Raw genomic sequence first — 27636 nt, forward strand, 5'->3', positions numbered from 1 at the left:
TCATTTATTTTATGAAAGTGACTTTTAGCAAGATGGCGGATTCGAACATCAAGAGAACAACGTCACGACAAAATGGCGCAGTTGGCAGGATGTGATTTAATTGATAGAAATAATTTAACAGCTGTAGATTAACAGATTTAATTTAACTTGGTAATAATAATTGTGAATTGCTCCTTGAAAATTTAGAAAGTAAAATGAATAGATCACAATGAACTGGTTGTAATCAGAAATCAGGCAAAGATAAAGTTTTTTTTTTTAATTAAAGGATTATATTATTTAAATTAATACTCCAATTATCACAATGGCTGTTACTTCAAATTCAGAGATGGAAGACAGTGAATTTTTTAGAAGTGTGAATCCCCAACAAGTAGTTCCCCAATTTTCAGGAGAAAACTCTGATGATGTATTATCTTTTTTTACTTATGTTGAGAAACTCAGAGAAACAGCAGGTTGGACAGACTTTCAGTTGTTGATATTACTTAGAAACAAACTAATTGGTAATGCTAAGACATATTTTTTTGCATCTCCTATACTTAAAGAAACATTTGATTACAAGAAGTTTAAAGAAGTCTTGCTATCTCAATTTTGTAAACGGAGGAGTGTTGGACCAAATTTGTGGAAGCTACAGAGGATTATACAGAAGGACAAAGAATGTGTTGGTGATTTCTACAATCGGTTACTAACTCTCTCTGAAAGTTTAAACGTATCCAGTGAAGACAAACCTCATTTGGATTGGGCAGTCTATCAACAATTTAGACAAGGTGTCAAACAAGAACTGAGGGAGACAGCCTATAAGAAGAAGATAACCTCACTAGAGGAATGCCTTGTAGCTGTCAAGGAAAAGGAACAGATGATTGGAGACCTTTCTCCCTCATCCAATATAGGCCTTGTAAACTTAGTACAAACAACTGATTATTCCATAGGTGTGAATAAATCCTCAAAAGAGAATAGAAAGAAAGAGGATGAGAAGAAAATCATTAAAGAGAATTCTATTAATCATAACTGCATGTCTGACACAAATCAAGAAACCAACAAGAACTTATTCAAGGAAGTACAAGACATTGTTCACCAGGAGGTAGAAAAATTGCAGCAGCCAATGAAGAATAAATTAGATGAAGTAATAAAAAAATGACAGAAATAACTATAGGATTTCAAGAGAACTTCAATCCCACAGCAGAACATAGCAAGGTAGTCAAACTAGAAGTTGAAAGGCAAAATAAGCCAATTTTGGCTAAATTGGATAGAGTAGTGGAAGCCCTGGAAAATGTTCAACAGCAAATTCCCATTGAACCTCAACCTCAGACAAGGAGAAAATTTCTCACAGATGGTGGAGATCCTCCTAAATGTTTTAATTGCAACAAGATTGGTCACATCGCTAGGAATTGCTACCTTAATAAAAGAAACTACTCTGACAGTAGAAGGAACTCTAGTTTTGGACATATTTCTCACAGAACATATAATAACTCTCAAAATTTCCCTAGATCAAGAGAGTTAATGATGAAGATTACAGGATGTGTCAAAGGTCATAATTGTAACATTCTATTTGACACAGGTTGTAATGCCTCAATAATCAGTAAGCATTATTTACTAAAATTAAGAGATAAATTATGGAAAAATGTTACCAATTTAAGGAGACCTGTAAGAATTTCCACTCTTTCTGATTCGAGATCTACAGCATATGAAAAAGTTCGTGCACAAATTTATATACCTGGCATCAACCTCTGTGTATATCAAGATCTACTGATAGTCCCTTTCTCTCCTAGCTTAAATGATCACATAATATTAGGAACAAATTTTATGGAGAAGCATCACTTCTCTTGTGACTTTTCCAGAGGTCAAATATCCATAATGAATAGAAGAATACGTGTTAAAAGAAACAATAAGTCTGAATGCACAGGAACAAGGCAACTAACAAGAAGATTTTGTGTGCCTAATTAAGAAGAACAACCTAATAAAATGCAATCATCTGTGGATAAACAAACTGTGAAAAATACTGATTTAAGCTCTACTATACTTGATCAGCCTGTTATTCAACTTGACACTGACTTGACATCAAAACTTCAAGTATCTGATTCTGAGCAAGAAACATGTGCTAAGAATCAATTACCAGCTAAGATTAATTTTACTGAGGTATCAGCTTTGCATATCAGAACTAAAAATATGAGAAGAGGAAACAATTACAAGGATTTAAATAATTGCAGAAGGAAAACCAGAAGAATGGATTACCAAAATAGAAGATATGCTATTACATATGCTGATACACCACGTATGAGTTTAGAGTAAAAAATTTTTCTTTAAAGAAAAATTTTTTAAAGGAAGAGTAAGCCTTTGTTGGATTCTAATTATGTAGAAAATAGAATAAATGTTATTTGATTCAGAATCCAACATGATTTTCCATCACAAAGGCTGCGTTTGTAAATATTATTTAATGTAAATAACGTAAATATAATTTGATATCATATAACTACCTTAATTATATCAATTATTTAATCAAAGAAATGTGTTATTGGTAAATAGATTCTGTATTAATTATTATTAAGCTATTTTATTTATTGTTATGTCAATATTATAGAAACTTATATTTGCAATATTAACTGCGCATTTATTGAAAGGCAAATATTCTAATTATTCCTATTTGTGTATAAAGCTTAACGGTATGTAATGACTCAATGTAGTAGTATAGCCTTGTCTAACATTGGCGAGAATGTTTATGTTTGTCTGTTGTCATGGAGACGCATGAAATAAACAAGCGCGAGTAGAACAGAGTGTGGGCTGAAGAGAGAATAGAAGAAATATATAAAAAAGTAAGAGAGAGGACGGAAACTTGGAAGTGAAAGGAAGCAGGGTGATAAAATAAAGAAGTAGAAGTAAATAAAGGTTCTTAAGGGTAGGAGTTAAGTGGATAATTTTTATAAGTGAGCAAGAACGTAACGAATTTTAAGGTTAGCTGAAATTGAAATCAGCAGTAATAATAGAAGGAAAATTAAAACTACAATCGGATAAAGTAAAAAGCTGAACATTCAAGGAAGAATTCTGAATAACCCAGCTGATCTAGTATTGTAGCTTATTTCCAAATTGCCCTAAAGAGAACCTCACAGTGTTTTAATTAATTTATGAGTGGTAATAAGCATAGTTGAAGTGCCCTAATTGATGTCAAGAATTCTGAAGCGTAATTGATAGTGCTTTAAGTATAACTGCGGACAAGTTTTGTAGATGTGTTTTTATTCTTTAAGTGTGATAAGTAAATTCCAGAACAACATAATAGATGTTCTAGGAACCATTTCCGGTAAGGTCTATCATAGTGAAATATTAACTTTAACTGTGGAAACCCTTCGTGATTGAGAGTTGAAGATAGGAATTGTTTGAAAGATATTTTCAGCTATTAGATCCTGTAATATTTTGAACTTATGGCATGACTGAAAAATGTGTGAAAACTAATTAGATTGGATGTTCTATTATATTCATTTAAGTGTAAAGACTTTATAACCCAGAAACTAAGAGGGTGTATGTGAAGACTTGGAAGATTGTGCTAATGTAATTGACTTAATGTTTGACTTATTTCTATTGTTTAAAATTAGAAGTAAAATTTATGTAAGTGTTATATGACCTATATTAAATGCTTTATTTGTTAACCTAACTGTTGTATTTGCCTGAAATTCTTTTTACTGCACCGTTCACAAAAATTCGAATCTAGCGGGAATCCCAAAGAGAGAAAATAAATACTTCGGCCTGAATGAGTGAAAAGACTGCTAACTAATTTTGAATTGATCCTACTATTTCATATAGACTTATCTAAGGATAGAGTGGTGCAGTATAATAGAAATTTCTCTAGCCTTAGAACAGTGATCAATTTACAATTAGTTTTCATTTATTTTATGAAAGTGACTTTTAGCAAGATGGTGGATTCGAACATCAAGAGAACAATGTCACGACAAAATGGCGCAGTCGACATTTTAAAATTTATTTTTCATATAGTCCAGAAACCCTACTCTAGAGACCAAACATGGTGAAAGGTTTTCAAACCACTTCAGGCATCCATTAAGTGGGGCAGTGGTCTCACACTGGGCGATGAAGTTCATCTCCCACCTAAAGACAATCACAAACATCTATGCCTCTGTGGGGGTGGGATTCGAACCAGCAAACTGTTGGTTGGAGAGTGGGAATGCTAACCCTGTAGAAAGGCATGTAGCAGGAATGCACATCTTTATAATATGAAGTGAAGCATGTTACATAAGACTGTATTGTATTTTGCAGGTCTCTTTGGTCTCCTTCTTCCAGATAAAATGCTTTCACAAAAGTAACACTTAAAAGGTGGTAAATGTCCAGTGCATTAACTATGATAAAAACGTTACAAATGGTATTCAGTATCTGTAATACTATTTTTTTTAACTTTGGACATATGTAGTTAATGCTCTGTATATTTAATACCTTTTAAGTGTATTTTTAATGTTTATCCAGAGAAAGCAGGTCACAAAACCTGTAAAATTAGTTGGATATTAATAAATGCTGTATTGTGAACATGCAGTGCAGTCCTATATAAAATGAATAGCAACCATAGAAGCTTGATATTGATATGTGAAGCACTTTAATGAGAAAGTAATCATTAATGTAACTGCTCAGTTCAGAACAGAAACACTTTTTAGGAAGATTTACGTGTCATCTGAAAGATGGAAACAGTATTTTAAAGTAGATTCTTTATACAGATACTTTTATGTAAATAATTACTAATGACCAAAGTGAACATTGGTTTCTAATAAACCTGAAGCAATTATACATATGATACATGTGCATCAATAAAAGTTAATATTTAACATTATAAGAAAAGAAATTTGCTCTTTTATATATCTCAATAAGAATAGGTGTAGGAAAATTTTTTTCCTTAATTTTTAATATTAATGGAGTATACTGAAAATATTAAAATCATAAGATTTGGTTTTGTTTATTAAAATTTATTGCCTTCTTTTCATCATTTAATCTTATAAACATTATTTGTTTTGTAGGTTATGGAAAGATGTGACTGCAGCACTTAGAGTGCGTAATGTTGAACTTGCTACTGAATCCAAATTTTCATTGGAACAGAAACAAAGAAATGAGGCCAAAGAGCGTAATATGATGGACATTAAGTGGCAAACAAGGGTAAAGTTTTGTCTGTTTTGCTCTTCCATCACAGAAATTAATATATCATAGAGTACCTAAACGAGTGCAATGGATGCATTTTAAGTTCTTTAGATATTTCACCTTAAATATACTTAGAAGATTTTTTTTATGCCTCAGTTTTGCCCATTTCAGTCATAAAATAATTATACAAAATTATACAAATCAAACTCTAGGAGAGTGCCCTTTCTCCTAATGGGAGGATAGACTTCTTTGATTTTGCAGAGAGAGCACAGCTTTTTGATTGGTAAAAATTATATAGGGACTTATATAGTGTAAATTATATTATTATTATTAAGAGAGATCTCTAGGGAGACAGGAACTCATCGAGGGAGGCCATACTATTCGCACCAGCTGTAATACCTGTTCTTGTGAGAGAGAAAATCTAGCCCTCAACCCTCTTCTTAGCAGCATTCATTCTCAGCGTCCAAGGATGCCCTCTTGTCCTTTTCCCACTATCCATAAAATGAAAAATTCCATCTAATGAAATTCCGTATAACCCTTTCACAAGTAAGTCCCAATCATATCATCCTCTTTCTCCTGTTTGCTAGTGTCTGCAGCCTACAAATTCTCAATCTGCCTATAATCTGTATTCCACAATCCTGATGTCATTTTTAGCACTCTCCTTTGCATGCTCTCCATTGTATCAGAATTATAATGGAAACTAGGAGACCAGACTGAACACAATAGTCCAAGTGAGGTCTTATCAAGGCCTTGTAAAGAGACAAAATGACATCCATATCTTTACGTGCTAAAGTTCGTTTCAACATTGCAGTTATCTTTTGAGTTGTATTTGCAATCTTTGCTACATGGCCCCTGAACTTCAACTTGCTATCTATTAACACTACAAGCTTGATCAGTTTCCTCTAGCATAATCCTACTAGTATAATATGACAATGAATATATAATCATGCCAAAGTACATGACTTTACATTTACTGACATGGAACTGACATCCATTTTCCTATACCCACAATTCCTTCCTATTCAAATCATTTTCAAGTACTGCATATCAGCAGCACTTCTGATTACCCTACCTGTCTTTGCATCATCAGCAAATAACCATATGTTGCATTGTCAAATCATATCATTCCAGTGATATCACATATTATTATTATTATGTGAGACCTCCAGGGAGTCAAGGAATCATTGAAGGAGGCTATAAATCACCCAAACCAACTGTCATACCGTCTCTTAAATTCATTCACACTAGATGCACTCACTACTCCTAAGGGCAAATTATTCCACTCGCTCACTGCTCTCTGCGAGAAAAACCTAGCTCTTACCCCTTTCTTCACTGTGAGCAAACTTAACTTCCATGGATGCCCCCATGTTCTCTCCCCACCTTCCATATAACAAAAAATTTCATCAGTTGATATTCTATAACACCCATTCAAAAGTTTATAGACCTCTATCATATAACCCCTCTTTCTCCTGTTAACCAGAGTCTGCAATCTACATACTCGCAATCTGTCCTCATAATCTAAATCCCATAATCCAGATATAATTTTTGTAACTCTTCTTTGCACCCTTTCCACAGCTTCTTTATCCCCTTGGAACCTAGGAGACCAAATCTGCACACAATAATCCAGGTGAGGTCTTATCTTAACTTATCATTTTACCTCTTATAAAGAGGTAAAATGACTTCCTTATCCTTACATGTCAAGGTTCGCTTCAGCATTGCAATTATCTTCTGAGTTGTATTTTCAACTTTTGCTATGTGACTCTTGAACTTTAAATTCTTATCCACCAATATACCAAGATCCCTTGCCTCTTCAGTTTCTTGTAGCATAAGCCGCTAATATAATATGCCACTGGAATTCTAATCACGACAAAGTGCATAACTTTACACTTACTAACATTAAACTGACAGTCATTTTCTTTTCCCCAAATTTCCAGTCTATTCAAATCATTTTGTTATTGCTGAATATCAGTACCATCCCTGATTGTCCTGCCTGATGTCATTAATGTATAGATTGAACAATAATGGCCCAAGGACTGACCCCTGAGGTACACCACTGGTCACCTTAAATCTGGCAGATTCACACCCACTGTACACCACCTTTTGATATCTGTCTGTCAACCATCCCCTGATCCAAGTCAAGAGTTTATATTCCAATCCCATATTCTCTAGTTTATGCAACAGCCTTTCATGTGGTATCCTATCAAATGTCTTAAAAAAATCCAACATTATAATAGTGTATCCATTCCCTTTAACCAACTCGGTCATAACATTGTTATAAAATATGAGCAAATTGCTAAAACATGACCATCCTTTAGTAAACCTGTGCTGTTCCTTGCAAAGTATAACATGTTTGTCTGTATGCAAGTTCTTATCAACTTCTTTAAAATCTTCACTACCACGCCGGAGATACTGATAGGTTGGTAATTAGACACATCAGTTTTTGCGCCATCCTTGTACAATGGAACTATCATACATTCCTGAGCTGAAACTCAAGTTACACAAACATGTGAAAGGCCTATTCAATTCAGTCAAACAAGCATATGTCTTAATTATAAATTTTCATTATAAATTTAAATATTTTTATAATTAAATAAAATTAAACAAACTGCTCTCCTAAATCCACTTTTATCACTATAGGTTAGTTGATCCTTTCTATAGTATGTGATATGTGCAATCAGTTTCATGTGTTCCTGGTCTTTTGGCTCTTTAATGGAAAAAGGAAAAATGCCAAAAATTTCTTTATACAAGAGATGAGATTTCAACTGAGTTCTGTTCAAAATTTACTTTAAATGTCAGTGCTCTTGGGGTTCTGGCACCTTAATGCAATTTTAAGTTTAGCACTCCTTACTTTTTTTTAATGTACTTAAAATCGAAAGGTTAAAAAATCAAAATACATATATCAACCTCCCAACTTGCCAGGACATCTATATATGTTCAGCAAAATCTGGATACGATGCTATCTGTTGAAAGAACATGGTGCAATAATCCTTCACACCGAAGAGAACCAGATTATCTTGCGATTATTAGCTTCGTCTCAGTTGCTTATAACAAGAAATGCAGTTCCTTGTTCTATGCTGGATAACTGGACTTTTAGTTATATTGGATAGACTAAAAATATAGAAATTATTTATATTTTCTCCTTTTATTGAACAATTTTTAATGTCGGGACAAAATAAGAGATCCTTGCATACTTTCTTCGCTCAAATATTGATTCTCCATTACCTTGGAGAATCAATGTCATTTTTAATTTTTGTGCTAATTTTGTTTAATCCCTTAGTTGACAGTGCATTTTATTTGTTCTTAAGGGACTTAATTCAAGATAATTATTTTAAAATATTTTTGGGGAAAAAAAATGGGCTGTTGATGTTCCAAATTAGGTTATTTTTATTTTTGTTCAAAATCAAATTTCATAGAATATTTTGCAGATTGCCTGAAGGACGTGCTTGGACGACTTTGTTTTATAGATAATAATATGAAAATCTTTAATCATATCAAATGTGAAGTGTATATACTGCGAAACGTATGAAATACGAAATTAGAAGAAAGTCATCATCATGAACCATGGGCTCACTGCCCGTTGGTGTCTGATGCCTCCTTCACTTTTTATTTCATTTGTAATTTCATTTGATGAGCTTTAATTTCATGAGCTTTTCATTTGTAATTTTCTGTACCCATCCTATTCTTAGAATCTTCCTGTAACAAGTTCTTTCAAATGCCAAAATTCTTTTTCCTGATTCCTTATTTATCACCCACGTTTCAGATCCATACAGTACAATGCTGTGCCACCAGCCCAAACTGCATGTAAATCACACACTACCCCCACTACATTATCCCCACTAGATAGTGGTTATTTCAATAACTACTATCTAGTGGGGATAAGAATGTAATGCAATTTAACATGTCTTGTTCATAAAAGCAAAAAGATGTTCTCAAATAGCAGCATATATCTAAATCTGTAAGCATAACAACGTAACATGTATATTTCCATACATTGTAATAGTGCAAGGTAAAATAAAAAGTAATGTTCAAATCTTATTTATTGCAATAAATTTTGCTTGAAGCATTTTTTAGAATATTTTAAAATAATTGTCAAACACAACTGCAGAAATTAGCACGAAAATAATTTTTCTAATATTTTCTGTAACACATCTTTGAAAATATATTGCTTGTTATTTATATACACACGCATATATTTTGTAAACAACCCAAATGTTGACTTGGAATTTCCTAATGGAGGAAACTCCTGGTAACACTCAGGTTCACTATTTGAAGTCAAGAGGTCATAAACATTACAAATTTGCTACAGTTAGTCATTCTCATTATTTCTGATGTTCAGTTGACAAAAATAGTACAAAATAATCACGTGCACTTTCTTTTCAAAAAAACACACCAAGAAAGTACATTATCAATCACACTTCATTCTGAAATCTCCCTCAATGAAAAAGAAAATCTATGTATTTTCTTATTATCTTCATTATCTGGCATTTTCTTTTAATACAAAGAAGCAATCAACACATATTTGGAAAAGACATATACATCTAGTTTAGATAGGTGGCAAATTAACTATAATTTTGTTACAATTTTACACTAAATGTATGAGTATGCTCCCCGAGTGATTTACGTTTGTAACAATTGTCTTGTGAATGGTTTTAAAAAAAATTATTTCAAACATCAACAGAATGAATAGGCGGGTCCCCTTTCTCCTCCCCCCTGCAAAAAAAAAAAAAAAAAAAAAAAAAAAAAGCTGAATGCTTATGCAACACATACGAACCTATTTTTTTTTATTTTTTAATTCCAATATTTCTCTCTTTCTTAAATAATAATCATCATCATAACACTAATTACAGGTATAGACCATATTGGTCTTCCAGTCTCATTATCCATCCAGTATCCTTTTTTAAGGTCTACCCTGTCTTCTCTTTCCAATTGGCTTATATTTTAGTATTTGTTTAGGGTATCGGGTGTTGGCCATTCAGTTTACATGTTCAATCCATTTTTGTTTATAATTGTTTTGTTTTTCTTCTGTTGATTTTGTTTTTAGTTCTTTTAAAATGTCTTCGTTCCTTTTTTGATCTAATGTGTATTTTGCAGATCTTCTCGTAAATCTCATTTCACTTGTTTTTATTCTTTGTTTATCTTGTTTGTTTATTGCCCTAATTTCACTGCCATATAATAATGTGGGCACTGCTAAAGTATTGTATATTTTCAAGCGTGTTTCTTTTTGTACTATATTTGGGTTGAGTGTTCTATTTATCAGGCCTATAATCTGTAAAAATTTTGAAGTTTTTAATTTTATGTCTTTTTCTCCTTCATATGATATTTCACATCCAAGATAACTGAAAGTATTCATTATTATTATTATTATTATCATTATTTGACACCTCCAGGGAGTCCAAAGACTCATCAAGGGAGGGCACCTGCTCTACAACTCTCAATCCACCAACTGACTGCATCTACACCAACGCCATCTACTGCCAACCACCGCCACTGGTATTTCCACAGACAACATAAACATCCATGCCCACGGCGCGATTTGAACCTGCAGCCTTTTGGCTGGAGAGCGGATGCGCTAACCACTCGGCCAGCCAGGCTGGCTATCTTTTCTCTAATTTATCTGTTCTGTTATTTTATTATTAATAACTATTTTGCTTCTAACTGGAGTTTGTCCACAAAATGCCATTGTTTTATCTATGGAAATTTTCATTCCAATCTGTTCTACTATAATGTTTAAATTATATATTGCTCTTTGTAAATTGTCTTCCTTATCTGATATTATTACCTGATCATCTGCAAATAATAGTGTATTTATTTTGTTATTCCAAGAATTTTCTGTACTTTGATTGTTTAAGGTTTTCACTGTATTAATATTTCATTAATGTAAATATTAAAAAGTGTTGGAGACAGAGGGCATCCCTGTCTTACTCCTTGGTTTATAGATTGTTTTTCAGATAACTTTTCATTTATTTTTATTTCATTATCTTTGTATATATTCAATATTGCATGTAGTAAAATACTAGGTATATTTATTCTTTGTAATATATCAAACAGTATATATCTTTTTACTTTGTCAAATGCTTTTTCATAATCTATAAACAAAAGATGAGTTTCCAAATTAAATTCTCTTCTTTTTTCTATAAGTAGTTTTAAACAGAAAGCTGCATCCATTGTAGAGCATCCTTTTCTGAATCCATTTTGACATTTAATATTTTTAGTTTATTTTTATATTTAAACTAATTCCTCTGTAGTCAGCAGGTTTTGTTTTATCCCCTTTTTTTAAATATAGGTATTACTATGCTTGTATTCCATTCTATTGGTATTTGTTCATTTGTATATATTTTATTTAAAAATTTTAGTAATCTTTGATGAAATTTTTTTTCCAGCAAATTTATACAGTTCAGAGTTTATCCCATCTTCTCCTGCTGATTTGCCATTTTTTATTTTATTTAAGTTGTCCTTTAATTCTTTCATTGTTAAAATATCATTTAAAGTATTTTGTAAGTTTCTGGTGTAATTATTTTTGATGCCAGTATTATCCATCCAAAGATCTATAAAATAATCCAAGAATTCTTTTACATCTATTTCACAATTTATATTTGCAGTTTCTTTTATATCTGCATTCATGTGTTTTAGTATTTTGTATATGTCATTTTCTAGATATGATACAAATTTTTCCCAGCTTTCTCTGTGTCTCTTTTTGGTTTCTCTTTTGGCTATTGCTCGTTTTTTTTATATTCAATTTCATCATCTTGTTTTTTGCTACTTAACCATCTTTTAAAAGCCAAAATTGTTTTTATTTCATTGTCCCATATATGTAATTTTTTATAATAAATTTAGTTTAATCCTTTATCCAAGTGTGAGCAAACAAAGTTTGTACCTGAAAATATCATCAGGTCTGAGGTAAGGTAGTACAACACCAGGCAACTCGCAGCAAAGGTGGATCAAGCTCTCAACTCCTTGTCTCAGTATCTCCCATAATGCACAGCACATCTCCTTGTGGACATGTATACTGCTATGCATTAAAGGGGGGAGGCCACTACCAATACCACTTTCAACCTTTATTGAGGTCTCGTCAGTGGGAGCCAGGCCCAGAGTGGAGATACTAAGGCAGAAGCAATAGGAGAGGTTATCCTTACCTGTACGAGTTGCCAAAAGGTGTGCCACCTTATTATTAAATTACTCTGGATTTAGAGAAAGATGTTGAAAGTTTATTTTTCGCTTGACCTCAGTGAAGGTCGAAACCAGTATGGGTAGTGGCCCCTGCCCTTAATGCATAGCAGTATACATGTCCACAAGAAGATGTGCTGTGCATTATGGAAGATACTGAGACAAGGAGTTGAGAGCTTGATCCACCTTTGCTGCGAGTTGCCCGGTGTTGTACTACTTTATACCTCAGTCCTGAAGATATTTTCAGGTGCAAACTTTGTTTGTTCACACTTGGATAAAGGATTAAACTAAATTTATTATAGTCTAACCAAGTGAAAAATAGACTTTCATATGCTGCTGATGCGATAATTTCTTGTATTTTTTCTAAGTAGTTATTAATCCTCTGTTGGTATAAATTTCATCATCATCATCCTCATCAAATTCCTGCCATGTACCCTTAAGGGGTGTACAGGATATGACAGTACTACATGAAAAAATTACATCATTACTAACTTCCTATCTACAATTTTCCTCCAAATCAATCTGTTACTTGCCAAGACTCCAACATTATCAGATCTTATATTTCTATCGTCTAAGGCACTTTGTACCGTATCAATCCACCTATATCTTGGTCTTCCTCTGGGTCGTTTTCCTGCCAACCTGGCAGAGAACACTTGTTTTGCTAATCTTTCCTCTCCCATTCTATTTAAGTGACCATACCACCTGAGATTAGCTCTGCTAACGCATTCCTGGATGCTGACAATGTCAAGTTCTTTCCTAATATCCTCATTTTTAATATGATATTGCCATTGATGCCATCTGTTCATGCCTATAATCTTTCTCAGGACTCTCATATCTGCAGTCTCTAGTCTTTGGTCAAGTGTTTTACTTCTGACCCAGCTCTCAGATCCATAAGTCAAAACTGGTTTGAACACTGTCTTGTATACAGCTAATTTAGTGTTCCGACTAATTTCTTTCTTATTCCATATGAATTTATTCAATTGACTTCCCACCATTCCAGCTTTGCTGATTCTGTTGTCTATTTCTATATTTAATTTACCATCTTTAGTAAAAATCGTGCCTAAGTAGCTGAAATGTTTTACTTGTTCCACAGGTTCTCCATTCACAACACAGTTGACATTTTCAATGATTCTGCCTATTTTCATTGTCTTTGTCTTTTTATTGCTGACCTTCATACCATATCTATTACAACAGGTATTCAATTTAGTCAGAGAATCTTGCAGACTTGTAGCAGATTTATTTAGAAGTATAACTCATCCGCATAAAGCAAAGAGCTGACATCAACATCTCCAATTTTGATATCAGGTTTAATACCACATTCCTTCATAATGTGATCCATATAGATAATGAATAACAGAGAGGATAATGTACATCCTTGTCTCACACCAGATTTAACATTAAACCATCTTCCTGTACTTCCTTCAATTCTAATTGCTGACATACAACTCAAATAAAGACTAAGTATTGCTTGATATAATGCCCCATTGATGCCATATAACTGTAGAGTATTGAATAGCTTCTCTCTTGGCACCTTGTCATATGCCTTTTCCAGATTGACAAAACTTAAATATAGATCTTTGTTATATTCCCATGATTTCTCAACTATTTGTCGTAAAGTGAAGATCTGATCCTGACAGCCTCTATTTGACCTGAATCCAGCTTCTTCTTCACCAAGCTTTTCTTCCACAATTCTTATCAACCGTTTCTCAAATATACTTGCATATATCTTACCAGGAACACTCAGTAGGGAAATACCTCTGTAATTTTCACATTCAGTTATATTTCCCTTTTTATATATAGGTACTATGAGAGATCTACTCCAATCATCGGGAATTCGTCCCTCTGTCCAGGCATTCTGAACTATGCAGCACTGTAAGACTCTTATACCACCATACTTCAGCATTTCTGGTCGAATATCATCTACTCCTGCTGTCTTTCTGCATTTCAAGCCTTTGATGGCTTTTTCTACTTCAAGTATGGATATATATTCCTGACTGCATGCCTCGTCAGTGTTTTTTTACCCCTGTGCTGTCATCACTGCTTGTTTCATTTAGCAGTTTTTCAAAGTAATTACTCCATACTTCAAGGATATCTTTTTCTCCTGTTTTCATGTCACATTTATCATCTCTAATTCCTTTTACAGCACTTTTTCCTCCATTCCTAAGCTTCTTCAACAACCTCCAGAATATTCTGCCACCTTCTTTATATTTATTTTCTATATTCTTGCCAAAGTCCTCCCATGACTTTTGTTTAGCTAGTTTTACACACTGTTTAGCTTTCTTACATTTGTCTCTGTAAGAGTAAAAGCTGTCTTATTTGCCAGGAACTTTCGATATGCTTTCTTCTTTTTCTTCACTGCCTCTTTAGCTTCCTGTGCCCACCAGGGAGTTCTGATTTTTTTATCCTTGCACACAACCTCACCACATGCCTCTCTGGCAGAATCAATCAATGTTTTCTTCATAGTTTGCCACTGAATCTCCAAGGTTTGATTCCTGTACTCAAACTCTTTCATTTTCTTTTCAATAATCTTTCTGTATTTTAGTCTACAGTTCACATCTGAGAGCTGTTCAACTTTTATTCGCTTTAAAACTTTCTTACATGTTATTCTTTTCAATATGAAATTCAATTTTATCCTGCTCAAGACTAAATAGTGATCACTTCCAATTTCAAATCCTCTGTACACTCTGGTGTCCTGCACCACGGAGAAAACATCACTATCAACAATAACATAGTCAATGAGACTTTTCTTATTCCTTGCCCTTCTCTCCATGTGAATTTGTGCACATTTTTATGATGGAACATGGTGTTAGTAATAACCAGTCAATGTCCTGAGCAGAAATCCAACAGGTATTTGCCATTATTATTAGCTTTGCTCTTTTCTCCAAATTTTCCCAAAATATTTTTGTATGTCTCACAATCATTTCCTACTCTGCTATTTAGATCCCCAACAAGGACCAACTTTTCCTTTTTCATTGTGTCAGTTGCTTTTTCTAAAGCCTCAAAAAATTCCTCCACTTCTACCTTAGTAGAACCTTCTGTGGGACCATAGGCACAAATAAGTCTCATTGTCCAGTTCCCCATTCTCATATTTGCCCACATAACTCTACTTGAGACTGACTGCCATTCAAGAAGATTAGCCTCGTATTTTGTGTTGAATACTATGGCTACTCCTTCTTTTCCTTGGCTGTCATTGCCTGAATATAACATTTTGTATTTATTACTCAGAAAGATCTCACCAGTTTTGATCTTTTTTGTTTCAGTCACCCCTATTATGTCGATCTGGTACTTATCTAATTCCTCAGCTAGCTCCATTTCTTTGCCATTCAGGCTTCTTATGTTGATAGTACTGATCTTTAACTCTGGTGATGTTGAGTTGGGGTTTGTTTTCAGATTTGTTCCAGTAGCTGACTTTTCGCTGTTCGCCCTGGTTCCCTGGCGAAAACAACGGGGGCCTTGTTTAACCGGGCGACACCCCAGCCGGCATGAAATTTTGTCATGTTGTACCATCATTTTTTATTTTGGTTTAACCAATAAGAATACAATTTGGTCGGCTAAATCCCAAATTGCCAGTCCATCCTCGTTTGTTCAGTATCAAAGTAGATACCCAACAGGGTGCACCACGAGAAGGTGAGGATTGGACATTAGGTCAGAAGCCCTGGTCGGTTCTCCGCATTCCTTTAAAGGCTATGTGGAGGTTTCCTCTCAGTTATACAGCTTTGACCCTTAAGCACCCCGGTATAAATTTCTTATATTTGAATCATTTAGTAGTCTTACTTTGTAATTAGATTTTTTTTCTCTAGTTTGTTTACATTTTTTGTACCCAGTTTGGTGGAAACCTTAGTTTTGCATATACTGAATAGTGATCTGTGTCAATTTCTAGCCCTCTTGTAACTTTAACGTCTAGGAAGAGGTTTGCTGCTTTTTCATTTGCTATAAAGTAGTCTACTATTGATTTTTGTCCTCTTGCACACCATGTATATTTATGTATATTTTTATGTTTGTAAAATGTATTCATTATTTTTAAATTATTATATATTATATAATCAATGAGTCGCTTTCCATTTTTGTTTAATGTTGGTTCTCCAAATTTTTGTATATTATTGTTAATTTTTTTCATTCCTATTCTAGCATTAAGATCTCTGGCTATAATTATATGGTCTGTTTTATTTAATTTTTCATATATTCCTTGTAACTCTTTGTAAAAGTAATCATTTTCTTCTTCAGGGGCATACACTCCAACAACTGTTAAATTTTGTTTATTTAATTTTAATCGCACTTCTAATATTCTTTCATTCCAGTATGTATAATGAGTTATTTTTGCTTTAATTGATTTATGGATCCAAATCATTACACCAGCTTTTGCATGTATTTGTTTGTCCACTCCACTATATATGATATTGTAGTTAGCTGTTTCTTTTGTTCCTTTAAGTTTCTTTTTTGTTTCTGTAAGAACTGCAATTTCTGTATTTTTGTCATTTAAAATTTTATGTAATTCTTCTTCTTTATGTGCTATGCTTCTAATGGTCCATGTAGCATATTTCACCACGTTTTTCTTTTTCCAGAATTTCTTAACCTTTTCCAGTTTGCAGTTGTTTCCCATGTTTTCTGTCTGGTTTGAATTTCATTGAGACTTGAAAGTAATATGTGTTTCCCTTTGTCAAGTGACTAGCATGATGATAGGTATCCTAGTGGTGGGGCTGCCTTAAGACAACTAATCTTGCCTTTTTTAGTAGATAGTGGAAACTACAGTTTGAGAGGAAAGCCTCATTCCCTTGCCCTCGAATTGCTCTAATAACACTGGGGGGGGTGAGTAAGAAGTAAGAGAGAGTAGAGGAAAGAAGACCAGTCTCCAGGTATGATATATGAAGTGTATATTGTACAAAGTAAGATCAGGTCTAGCTTGGGTATCTCAGGTTTGCCATGCCCGTACTTTTCTCAGGCCCTGAGAAAAGGTTCTTTCTTAAATAACTGCATCAAATAATTTATAAGTTTTCAATAATAAAAGTAAAATTGTGATTATTATAAATTAAGAAATTATTTTGGCATAAATATTGTATCAGACTGTAAAGAAATCTCAGTATTTCTATTTAGGATATAATCGAAAACAAAACAAGATATTGTTGATGTATTATGCACTACTGCTTGCAGTTCTTTAGTGTGACTTCTGGAAGATATGTTGTTTCTTTCTCAGTAGCATTGATACTCATCTAAACTTTTAGCTTTTACTACCAACTGAGGAGATTATTATTTAGTATTTCTAAGACAAAAGTTATTTCCAACAGCAGTAAAAGTCATCATATTTGGAATTTTTTTAGGAAAAAAAAAACTAACACTATTGAACTTTCTTTTTTGTTGCATATATGTAAATGGTTTCTATATGATGAAAATATAGAATAGAATTTCTAAAACTTAGAATAATGTCAACAGACAGCTGAACAAATTACTGTACATTTCAAAAAAATAGTCCGGAATAAGAAGTATCTGCTTCAGTGAATACAACAATATTATTGGCTTATTTCTTTTATCAATCTAAAATGAAGTAATAGATATTGAATACTGTCTGTGAAAACTTTCAAACCAGTAGAAAATTAGAGTAGTTGTTGATAATTCAGTTCTAGGAGTTCCATTCTGAAATAAAAAAATCTATTGAACAAAAAATTTGATAAGACATAAAATATAAACACCAATAAGCAATAAAAATAAACAGCTAAAGAAATGCACAATTTTTCTTTGATTTGTAAATCCATAGGTTAAATTTTAAATCTTACCTCAGCGTTAAGTAACTACATATTCACTGTGTGTTTAGCAATCAACAATTCGATGATTTACAAACAGGTACATTTGTGATGATTTAAGCCAGGTACATGTGTGCACCTCATGTCCTAACTGGTGAATGCGTGCTGCATGTAGGAAAAAAAGGTCTAAGGAGCCACCCTGTAATGCGATGCCCTAGGCGAATGCCCAGCTCATCTAGTGCTTCCACCAGCTGTATACCACACATAGCAAAAGAACAACTTGCAGTTTTTGCTAAATGTTATTAATAGTCAATGTATTTGTTGCAATATATTTAGTGCATGTCCACATTTTATAAATGTTAATAATAATGTGTTTTTATTTATTTTTTCTGCTCACTTCAGTGCCCCTTGAAGAAGGTATCCCCGATGTGATGCATTAAGCCAGCCCTGTTACATGAGAGTTTTAAATTATTGAAAGGGGGAGCATGAAAAATAACCAGTTGAAGTGTGTGTGAATCTCTTTTGCAATTGCACTTGATTCATCATTTCTTGTAGATGGATACCTTCATAGCTCAGTCAGTATTGAAAAGACCTGGATATGAATCCCACCTAGAATACGAATACCTTTATAAAGCCTTTTTTAGTTGAAGTTGAGATAGCGTGTTTTTTATTCTACAAAAAAGAGCAAACTGGTCAGAACACATGCAGTTAATAGACAAAGTACACTGATTTTCACAGCCTTAGTTGCTTTTGCTGTAATTCCACACAGCAACTTAATTTCCTGGAACATAACCCCAGGAAAAGGACGATAGTTCAACACGATTTTCATTACCAGTTTCCTATGATGAGTCATTTTGATGTTACCGCTAAAGTGCAGAAATCAGTTATTCTGCAGATTATCTAGGTATTGTGCAGATTAACTACAGTGATCCGTTAATGTGCAGAAAATTGTTTCATTTCTCAAATTACCTAGGTAATCTGCACATTACCTACTAGGCACTCGTTAAAGTGAAAATAAGATTGCTGGAACAACAGCAACGTTTCTGTACGCTTAAATTAACGTAATGTTGTTTATTTATTTTTCGATATCTAAAGAATCAAGTTAATACAATCAAACAATCAACAAATTGGTTGATAGAATCAATCATCAATCAATTAATATAATACAAGGAATCAAACGGTTTAAAATATTATTACAATTAAGAAAAAAAACATATGATAAAATTATGTTTACTTATTAAAAAACCAAACTAAAAGTGGAGGGAGAGGGAGGAAGGAGTAGGGAAAGGAAATGAGAGAAACAAACTTTTGAACTTTAACGATACGGAAGCCATTAATGTGCACATTACCTAGGTAAAATGCGGAAAACTCTTGATTCTGCACGTTAACGGAGCAAATCAGTTAATCTGCAGATTAGCTAGGTAATATGCACATTAATGGTTTTCGCACTTTAGAGGTAACATTGACACTGAAAACTGCATTTTGCTTAGTTCTTTTGTGCATTCTTAAATATTAACACTGTTGTAATTATAATGAAGAGATAAAGGCTTCAATTCAGCGACATAACTTATTTAAGTTAAGGGATATTATATCCCATATTGTTTCTTAGCCGAATAAGAAACTCAAAGAGTTTCATGCCGAATTTAGAGACTATATAAAGTTCGGCGATTCCAAGCGTAAACAAATACCTAGATAGAGCAGCAACTGACCCTTGAAGGTAGTGCAAGCTGAGGCAACTCATAGAAAGGGTGGAGCAAGCTCCAATCACTATTCTTGATATTTACCCATAATGTGAACTTAACTCCTAGAAGCTGTATTATTGTTCAACATTATGAGAGAAGGTCACTACCCAGACCAGTTTCGACCTTTTTTGAGATCTCATCAGTGAGTAGGTAGATCAAGTTAATACCAAGTTTGTAGCGAACAGAACTTGCATCCCTTCTATGAGAATTGCCAAGAGGTGTACTATTAAATTAGTAATTATAATGAAGAGCCAAAGGCTTCAATTCGGCGACATAACTTATTTAAGTTAAGGGATATTATATCCCATATTGTTTCTTAGCCGAATAAGAAACTCAAAGAGTTTCATGCCGAATATAGAGACTATATAAAGTTCGCCGATTCCAACCGTAAGCAAATACCTGGATAGGTATTTTGCTTACGCTTCAAATACCATCTCTCATAATGTTGAACAATAATACAGCTCCTAGGAATTAAGTTCACATTATGGGTAAATATCAAGAATAGTGATTGGAGCATGCTCCACCCTTTCTATTAGTTGCCTCAGCTTGCACTGCCTTCAAGGGTCAGTTGCTGCTCTATCCAGGTATTTACTTACGCTTGGAATCGCCGAACTTTATATAGTCTCTATATTCGGCATGAAACTCTTTGAGTTTCTTATTCGGCTAAGAAACAATATGGAATATAATATCCCTTAACTTAAACAATGTTGTTATTTTCATTATCTTCTTGTTTAATATAATTTCTTTATCTTCTTGTGGTTTACTAGTTTCAATATTTTTTTGAGGGGGGGGGGGTAGCCATTGGCTGAGAAAGCGTTGAGAATGTGGTTTAGTTAACCACAGAACTAAACCACATTCTCAATACTTTCTCAGCCAATGGCTACTCCCCCAAAAAAATCCAAAAAATATTGAAACCAGTAAACTACAACCCCCCCCCCCTCACAACAAAGATTACTCTAAATCCATCACCATACCCTATATGCAGTAAAAGTTATTCTACCAATTAATATACAACAGATAGAATAACTTTTACTGCAAAGATGCAGCCTAAGTTTTCAAATGAGGAGCACACAGACAGCCACTTCTTTTAAGGTTTTTTTAAGCAATACAAGATAGCTACCTGTTGAAGAATCTCATCTTCCTCTTGTATGTTTGCTCATGACCCTGCCAGTTCAAATTACCTGCAGAGAAACCGAATTAATCACAGGGCAGTTAATTCTGTCTTCAGAGTATTGTATTGAGAATATTTAGTCTTCAGAGACTAAAAACTACATGACTAGACCATACTACATGTACCTAGATAAGCCAAATCCTGAAATGGCCATATGTTTCTAATAATTTCAGTAATTATTAATATAATTTTTTATGTTTAAAATTACTCTAGAAATCAACTGTTTACATTTGCCAAATTCTGGGGGATGGGGGGGGGGGGATCAAGCATCTGAAACAACGAAAACTAGTTGGAGTAGATAATAATTTATCTGAAATGTTTAAATGTGAAGTTATAAAAAAATTTACAGTAACTCAGAAACTGCTCAGCAGGCTTATTAGCCTGAAGTGTAAATCTCATATGATTGCAATAAATTATACACCATTCTACAAGAAAAGAAAGAGAGATAGAGAGAGAATATAAGATTGAATGTGAGTATTGCATTTTTTCTGTACTAAAGTGTCAAGTAAGATTTATCAATAAGATAAGCCACAAAAAATAAACTACTATGGACAAGCTCTTTTGAAACACAAACTAGGTCAGTACAAATAGAATTATCAAGATATCATCAATTCCCTGATATGTACTCTCAAGGGGTGTGCAGATAGTATGGCAGTACTTCATGATTAGCCTTACATTATTAATAATCTCTTGAGAACCTTCTTCCTCCAAATTACTTTATCACTTATAAGCACTCCAGTATTGTCATATCTAATATTTTGGTCTACTAAGGAACTTCTGACTGGATCAGTCTACCAGATCTTGGTCTTCCTCTGAGTCTTGTCCTTCCAACTTGGTATAAAATACCTGTTCTGCTAAACTTCCCACTCCCAATCAGCTCTACTCATAATCCACTGAGATGTTCTTACAATTTAATAAATGTTTTTGACATCCTACATAGGGTTCATATCCGGGTCTTCCCATTCAATGGCATATGTCTGAAGACCGATTTATTGTTGTGTGTGTGTGTGTGTGTGTGTGTGTTTTCATGCTGTCCACCACTTCCAAACTGAAGCTGTTGTTTGCAATAAATTATGTATTCATAATAATGTAATAGTGTATTTTGACTTCTTCAGCTTCTGAATGCTGTCATTCAGCTCTCCTATCACCCTATGCTTCATAAATGGAGTAATATAGGAAATCTGTTGATAATGTTGTTGCAGCTATTTTTTCATAGGAAACAATCATTGAATGAAATGTTAGTAGTACTAACATTTTATAATAAATTTAGTTTTAATCCTTTATCCAAGTGTGAGCAAACAAAGTTTGCGCCTGAAAGTATCTTCAGGACTGGGGTAAGGTGGTGCAACACCAGGGCGACTCCTTGCAAAGGTGGAGCAAGATACCAACACTCCTATCTCAGTATCTCCCATAATGCAAAACACATCTCCTTGCAGATATGTCTAATGTTATGCATTAAGGGAAGGGCCACTACCCAGACTAGTTTCGACCTTTATTGAGGTCTCTTCAGTGGGACCTTGGGCCTGGCTCCCACTGAAGAGACCTCAATAAAGGTCGAAACTAGTCTGGGTAGTGGCCTTTCCCTTAATGCATAACATTAGACATATCTGCAAGGAGATGTGTTTTGCATTATGGGAGATACTGAGATAGGAGTGTTGGTAGCTTGCTCCACCTTTGCAAGGAGTCGCTCTGGTGTTGCACCACCTTACCCCAGTCCTGAAGATACTTTCAGGTGCAAACTTTGTTTGCTCACACTTGGATAAAGGATTAAAACTAAATTTATTATATTCTAACCAAGTGAAAAATAAACTTTCTACTAACATTTTAGTTTAAATAGGTGTGTAAATGTACATGGCTATCTAATGTCTCTAAGGAATGATAGTAAATTATTCACATTTAGGGTTTTCACAAACAAGATAATCAGTGAGAACAAAATTATCCTTTGAAAGACAGGTTAACTAAAAGCACTTTACCTTGAAAAATGATGATAGTAATATTGCAGCAAGATCTAGTTACGGTATATTTGATTGCTGCATAGTTAATTTCATTGTGATATGCTTAGCCAAAATCCTTTATTGTAACTTCCTCAGCCTCTGAATAGTGTCATTCAGCACTGCCTGTCATCATATGCTTCGTAGGTTTTTTAGCAGTCACATCTATTAAAGATTAAGAAGGTATAGTCTAGTAATAATGGAATGAGTGAAAGAGGAAGAGGTCAATGACAGTAGGCCGTCAATGACTGTCAACCAAATTACAACTTTTTACATTTCATAATTGTTTACAGCCATTTTTTCACAGGAAACAATCATTGACTGATCAGTAGTGCTAATATTTTAATTTAAGTAGTTTTGTAAATGTACATGGCTAAGTAATGATAGTAAATTATTCACTTTTAGGTTTTTCATGAACAAGATAATCAGTGGGAATATAATCATCCTTTAAAAGACAGGATAACTAAAAGCAATCCACCTTGAAAAGTGATGATAGTAATATTGCAGCAAGATCTAGTCATATTTGATTGCTGCTTAGTTAATTTCATTGTGATATGCTCAGGCAAGTTCCTTTATAGGAGATTATCTACTGTTCAAGCTCAAGAACCATTTTAATTATTGAGTTGTTTCCGAGACCTTAGAACTTTCTTGTAATTGAATTATCCCCTTGTCAGGTTGGTATTGAATGATTATAATCAGTTATTGTTAAAATCACTTACATAATTGAAAAGTTTAACTAATTTTCATTTAAAGTACTTTGTGTCTGGAAAAATGTGGCATACACAAAATAATTCATTACACAGAAAACTTGTATATTTTGCTGACGTAAGAAGTAAAATTATACAATGCTTGCGATATTTTTATCATGGTTACAAATGCATATTCATGAATAATTTACAGAAATTATTTAAGGATATGACCATTTTTAATTACTTCAGAATTTATATTATGATATAGTTCTTTATGCTTTGTGGTCTTAACACTAACTCTTATTGACTGATGTACTGTATATATACACACACACATGAAAGGCATCAGTGATTGAAACTCTGATGCATTTTACAAAAATCAAATTGCATTGTAAGTAATGTTGAATATGTAATTTTTTTTTAATAAATCCACTTTCATTTCTGGATAAAAGTGTTATGCTCCAGTAAAAGTCAGGGGAGAGGGGGAATTAACATTCCATTATCGTTTTTCAAATGTAAAGTGCTGTTATACAGTATTTGATCACTTTTGTCAGACTTTATTGTTATCGGTTTGAAGAATTTTTTGAATACTAGCTAATAAATATGGGGTGTCCAAGTTGCTTCTGAGTTGAAGGTTATAAATTACTTGATAATTTTTATTCCAAGAAAATAAATATCCAGATCTATACGATAAAAGAGGAAATGTTCTGTATATGTGCGTGTGTGTTAAAAAAGAGAGAGAGAGAGAGAGAGAGAGAGAAAGAGATTTTCTTTTAAACTGAAAATTCACAATCTGTGTTGTACTAATTTCTTGTTAAAAAGAATAGATTGCCCATATTATCCCTTTCCTCTTCAGATCTGCCATTACCTTTTTTTTTTTTTTTTTTTAATTCTTTCTGATCTCAGTTAGTGGTATTTCATTAAATTATATATTTTGATGAGGAGGCTTCTCATTTAAGCTCAAAACTCTAAAAGAAAATATACTGGGCACCCCCCCCCTGTTTTAAGGTATTTGATTCTTTATATATATATATATATATATAAAAATCATTGATAAATTTCTGTAAAATACATATGCCATTTTGCATATTTACAATTTTGATTATATTAGTAGCAACAGTTTGTAAGATTAAAGTTAGTATTTGATTTTTAGTATTGTATTTTAATAAATATAAAAACATTTTAAAAAAATTAAATTTTTTTTGCCTGTTTTATAATAATTATGGACCAAAGAACTAATAATTCATGAAATGGGAAAAAGGTGAAGTATCAAGTCATGTTATATACATATGATTGTCATTTCAAATCCATTATCCAAACTGTTTTTATATTTAAATAATTAACAAACCTTAGCAAAAAGATTTGTTAGTGTTGTATTTCTCTAAAGTTTAATATAAAATAGGATTTCATTTTGAATAGATTATTTTTGACATTTTTATATTTTTCTGCATTACATCTTGATATTATACAGAACAACTGAAAAATGTTGAAATAAAATATTTATATTTCCTGACTTGTGATTATAGTGAATTATGTGTGAGGATTTAAAACAACTAAAATAATTTTTATGTTGTATGCAATCTGTATATGAATTCTATTTAATTTGAAAGATATATAGCCTTATTTATTTATTAATTAGTTGATGAATTATTCTTGTTATATAACTTAATCAAAGATATATAATCCTATTATGTAACTTAATGAATTTGATTTCGTGATGCACATTGGGAATAACTGAATAAATAAAATTAGATTATTACACAGTTTAATAATAAGTGAAACTTTTTAAGGTTCTTGCTTTATCATCGTCAGTCATGATGATTTTATATTGAATGTATAAAATTTCAAGGATACAGGAATAACCATACTATATAATTAACCGTACATTATGACTAGCTTTTGATAAGCATTTTTTTTCCAAATTAATCTGTTATTTTATCAGATTTTACGCTTCAGTCTGCTGAGTCACTACCAACAGCATCTGCCCACCTGGATCTGTTACCTGATATTACCACCTTAGATTTACTCTACTTGTACGTTTTTGGATGCAAAACATTGCTAGGTTCCGTTTTTGATATCTTCATTTTTAATATGATTCTTAGCTATTGATGCCATCTCTTTGACTATAACTCTAGTAATTGTTCTCAGATCCATAAGTTAGAATTGGCTGAAGCTTTTGGCTTGTCTACTGCTAGTTTAGTGTTTTGGCTGATTTGTCTCTTATTCCATATCATTTTATTCACTTGACTTCCTACCATACCAGCTTTGTTAATTCTGTTGTCTATTTCCATGTTTAATTTGTCCCCTTCACTAAAAGTTTTGCCTAAATATTTTATATATTCTATAGGTCCTCCATTTAGAATGCAGCTGATGTTTCCTATGTTACCTGTTTTTTGCTAATTTTGCACCAAATTTGTTACCCCAGTTATTCATTTTAGTTAACCAGATTTAATTAGGACTGTAGCATTATCATCCGAATAAAGGGCTAAGTTGAATACAGCGGAATCTGGTTAATTGGGCCATCAGTTAATTGAGGCAGCCATTTATTTGGGACAAAACTTAGAGAACCAAACTAAATCAAGAAAATTGCCAGAGATTTCTTCACTTATTTGAGACAACAAGCCATTTATTTGAGACATGCATGTAAATGGTTAGTTGGTTTAAGGTTTATTGACACAAAGAGTGTAAAGGTTATACTGTGCCAAACCACAACTTATAAATGACTTGTCAGCTTTATTCGCCATGTATTTTGGCTGACAAATAATGCCTCTCACTGAGTCAGCTTATACAGCATATTACCTTCTAAGTAGGACAGTTTCTAACTAGTATTAGTTGAGTGCAGTTGTGTCATCTTTCATGCTGAGCCAACAGTGAATCAGAAAAGTTCGAAAATGTTTCAGTGCTCTGTTTTTTGACAATTTCACAATTTTGTTTCTAATTTTAATTTTATAAAATTTTTGACCCTTACCAAGATGTCACGTAAAGATTTGTCACTAGCCAAAAAAATTGCCTTATTTGACCAGGTCAAGAGTCATTCGCCCAATAGCAGTCATCTTTGCCTGGCCGAGATAACTGGAGTACCAAAATCTGCGATTGCACATTTGATATAACAGCAAGATAAACTGTAAGAAGAATGGACACCATAAAAAAGAGGGAACATCCTATAAAAAGAAGTGTGAGGGTAAGGATCCTTACAGTGAGAATGCCCTGAATCAGTGGTTCTCCATTATATCTGGATAAGGAGTGTGCATCAGTGATCCAATGTTAAAAAAGAAGTCAGAGGAGCTAGCTAAGAACTGGGTCAGATGATTTTAAAGCAATGGATGGTTGACTTGATGGAAATGTAGGCATGATATTAAATTCAACTTATATAAATTAAATATTTAAATACCAAATATTTTCTAAAGTGTTGTGTATTTTGTTTTAATAGGATTACATTGAAGGACAACAGTTTTCTGTTGATATTGACAATGAGGAAAATTTAAATAATAATCACTACTGTAATTAATTTGAATAAATGATTTGTTGCTCAGTTTTTTTAACTATTAACATGAAACTTGACATAATAGGTAGCTGCTTATTTGGGCCAAAATGTTCTAGTTTGAATCAACCAGAATGTACTGTATTTCCAGTTTTTATATCAGCTTTAATATCACTTACTTTCATACTGTGGTACATACAGATGATGAATAACAGAGGAGGTAGGATGCATCCACAGGAAGACAGTCTGATTTTACATTAGACAGTCTTCCTGTACTTCATCCAATTCTAACAGTTCATTTATAACTAAAGTATAAACTGTGCACTGCTCTTTAGAATGTTCCATTTGCACCATATAATTATAGCATTTTGAACACTTTTCCTCTTAGTATCTGGTCTCATGCCTTTGTTATATTTCCATCATTTCTTGGCTGTTAGTTTTAAAGTAAAATAAGATCTGAACCCAGCTTTCTCACCCATGTTTCTCTTTCACAATTATTCTTAGCCTTTTCTCAAGCATGTCTGCATAAGTCTTACATGGAACAC

At 33.1% G+C, this 27636-nt stretch overlaps 1 protein-coding gene across 3 annotated transcripts in view; it reads left to right on the forward strand.

Moving 5' to 3' along the window:
• LOC150101175 (oxysterol-binding protein-related protein 9) overlaps positions 1-27142 on the forward strand; it is a 613809-nt gene extending 586667 nt beyond the window's left edge. For all 3 annotated transcript variants that reach the window (XM_090402198.1, XM_090402199.1, XM_090402200.1), the window contains exons 20-21: positions 5001-5136; positions 23327-27142. In XM_090402198.1, coding sequence (XP_090258324.1) covers positions 5001-5136; positions 23327-23404 — 214 coding nt within the window. In that variant the 3' untranslated portion in view covers positions 23405-27142. The remainder of the gene's footprint in view (positions 1-5000; positions 5137-23326) is intronic.
• The last annotated feature ends 494 nt before the right edge of the window (positions 27143-27636 follow it).

This window comes from Typopeltis vanoorti, chromosome 12 (genome assembly GCF_054136105.1).
Source record: "Typopeltis vanoorti isolate ZY-2024b chromosome 12, IOZ_Tvanoo_1.0, whole genome shotgun sequence".
Lineage (NCBI taxonomy): Eukaryota > Metazoa > Arthropoda > Arachnida > Uropygi > Thelyphonidae > Typopeltis > Typopeltis vanoorti.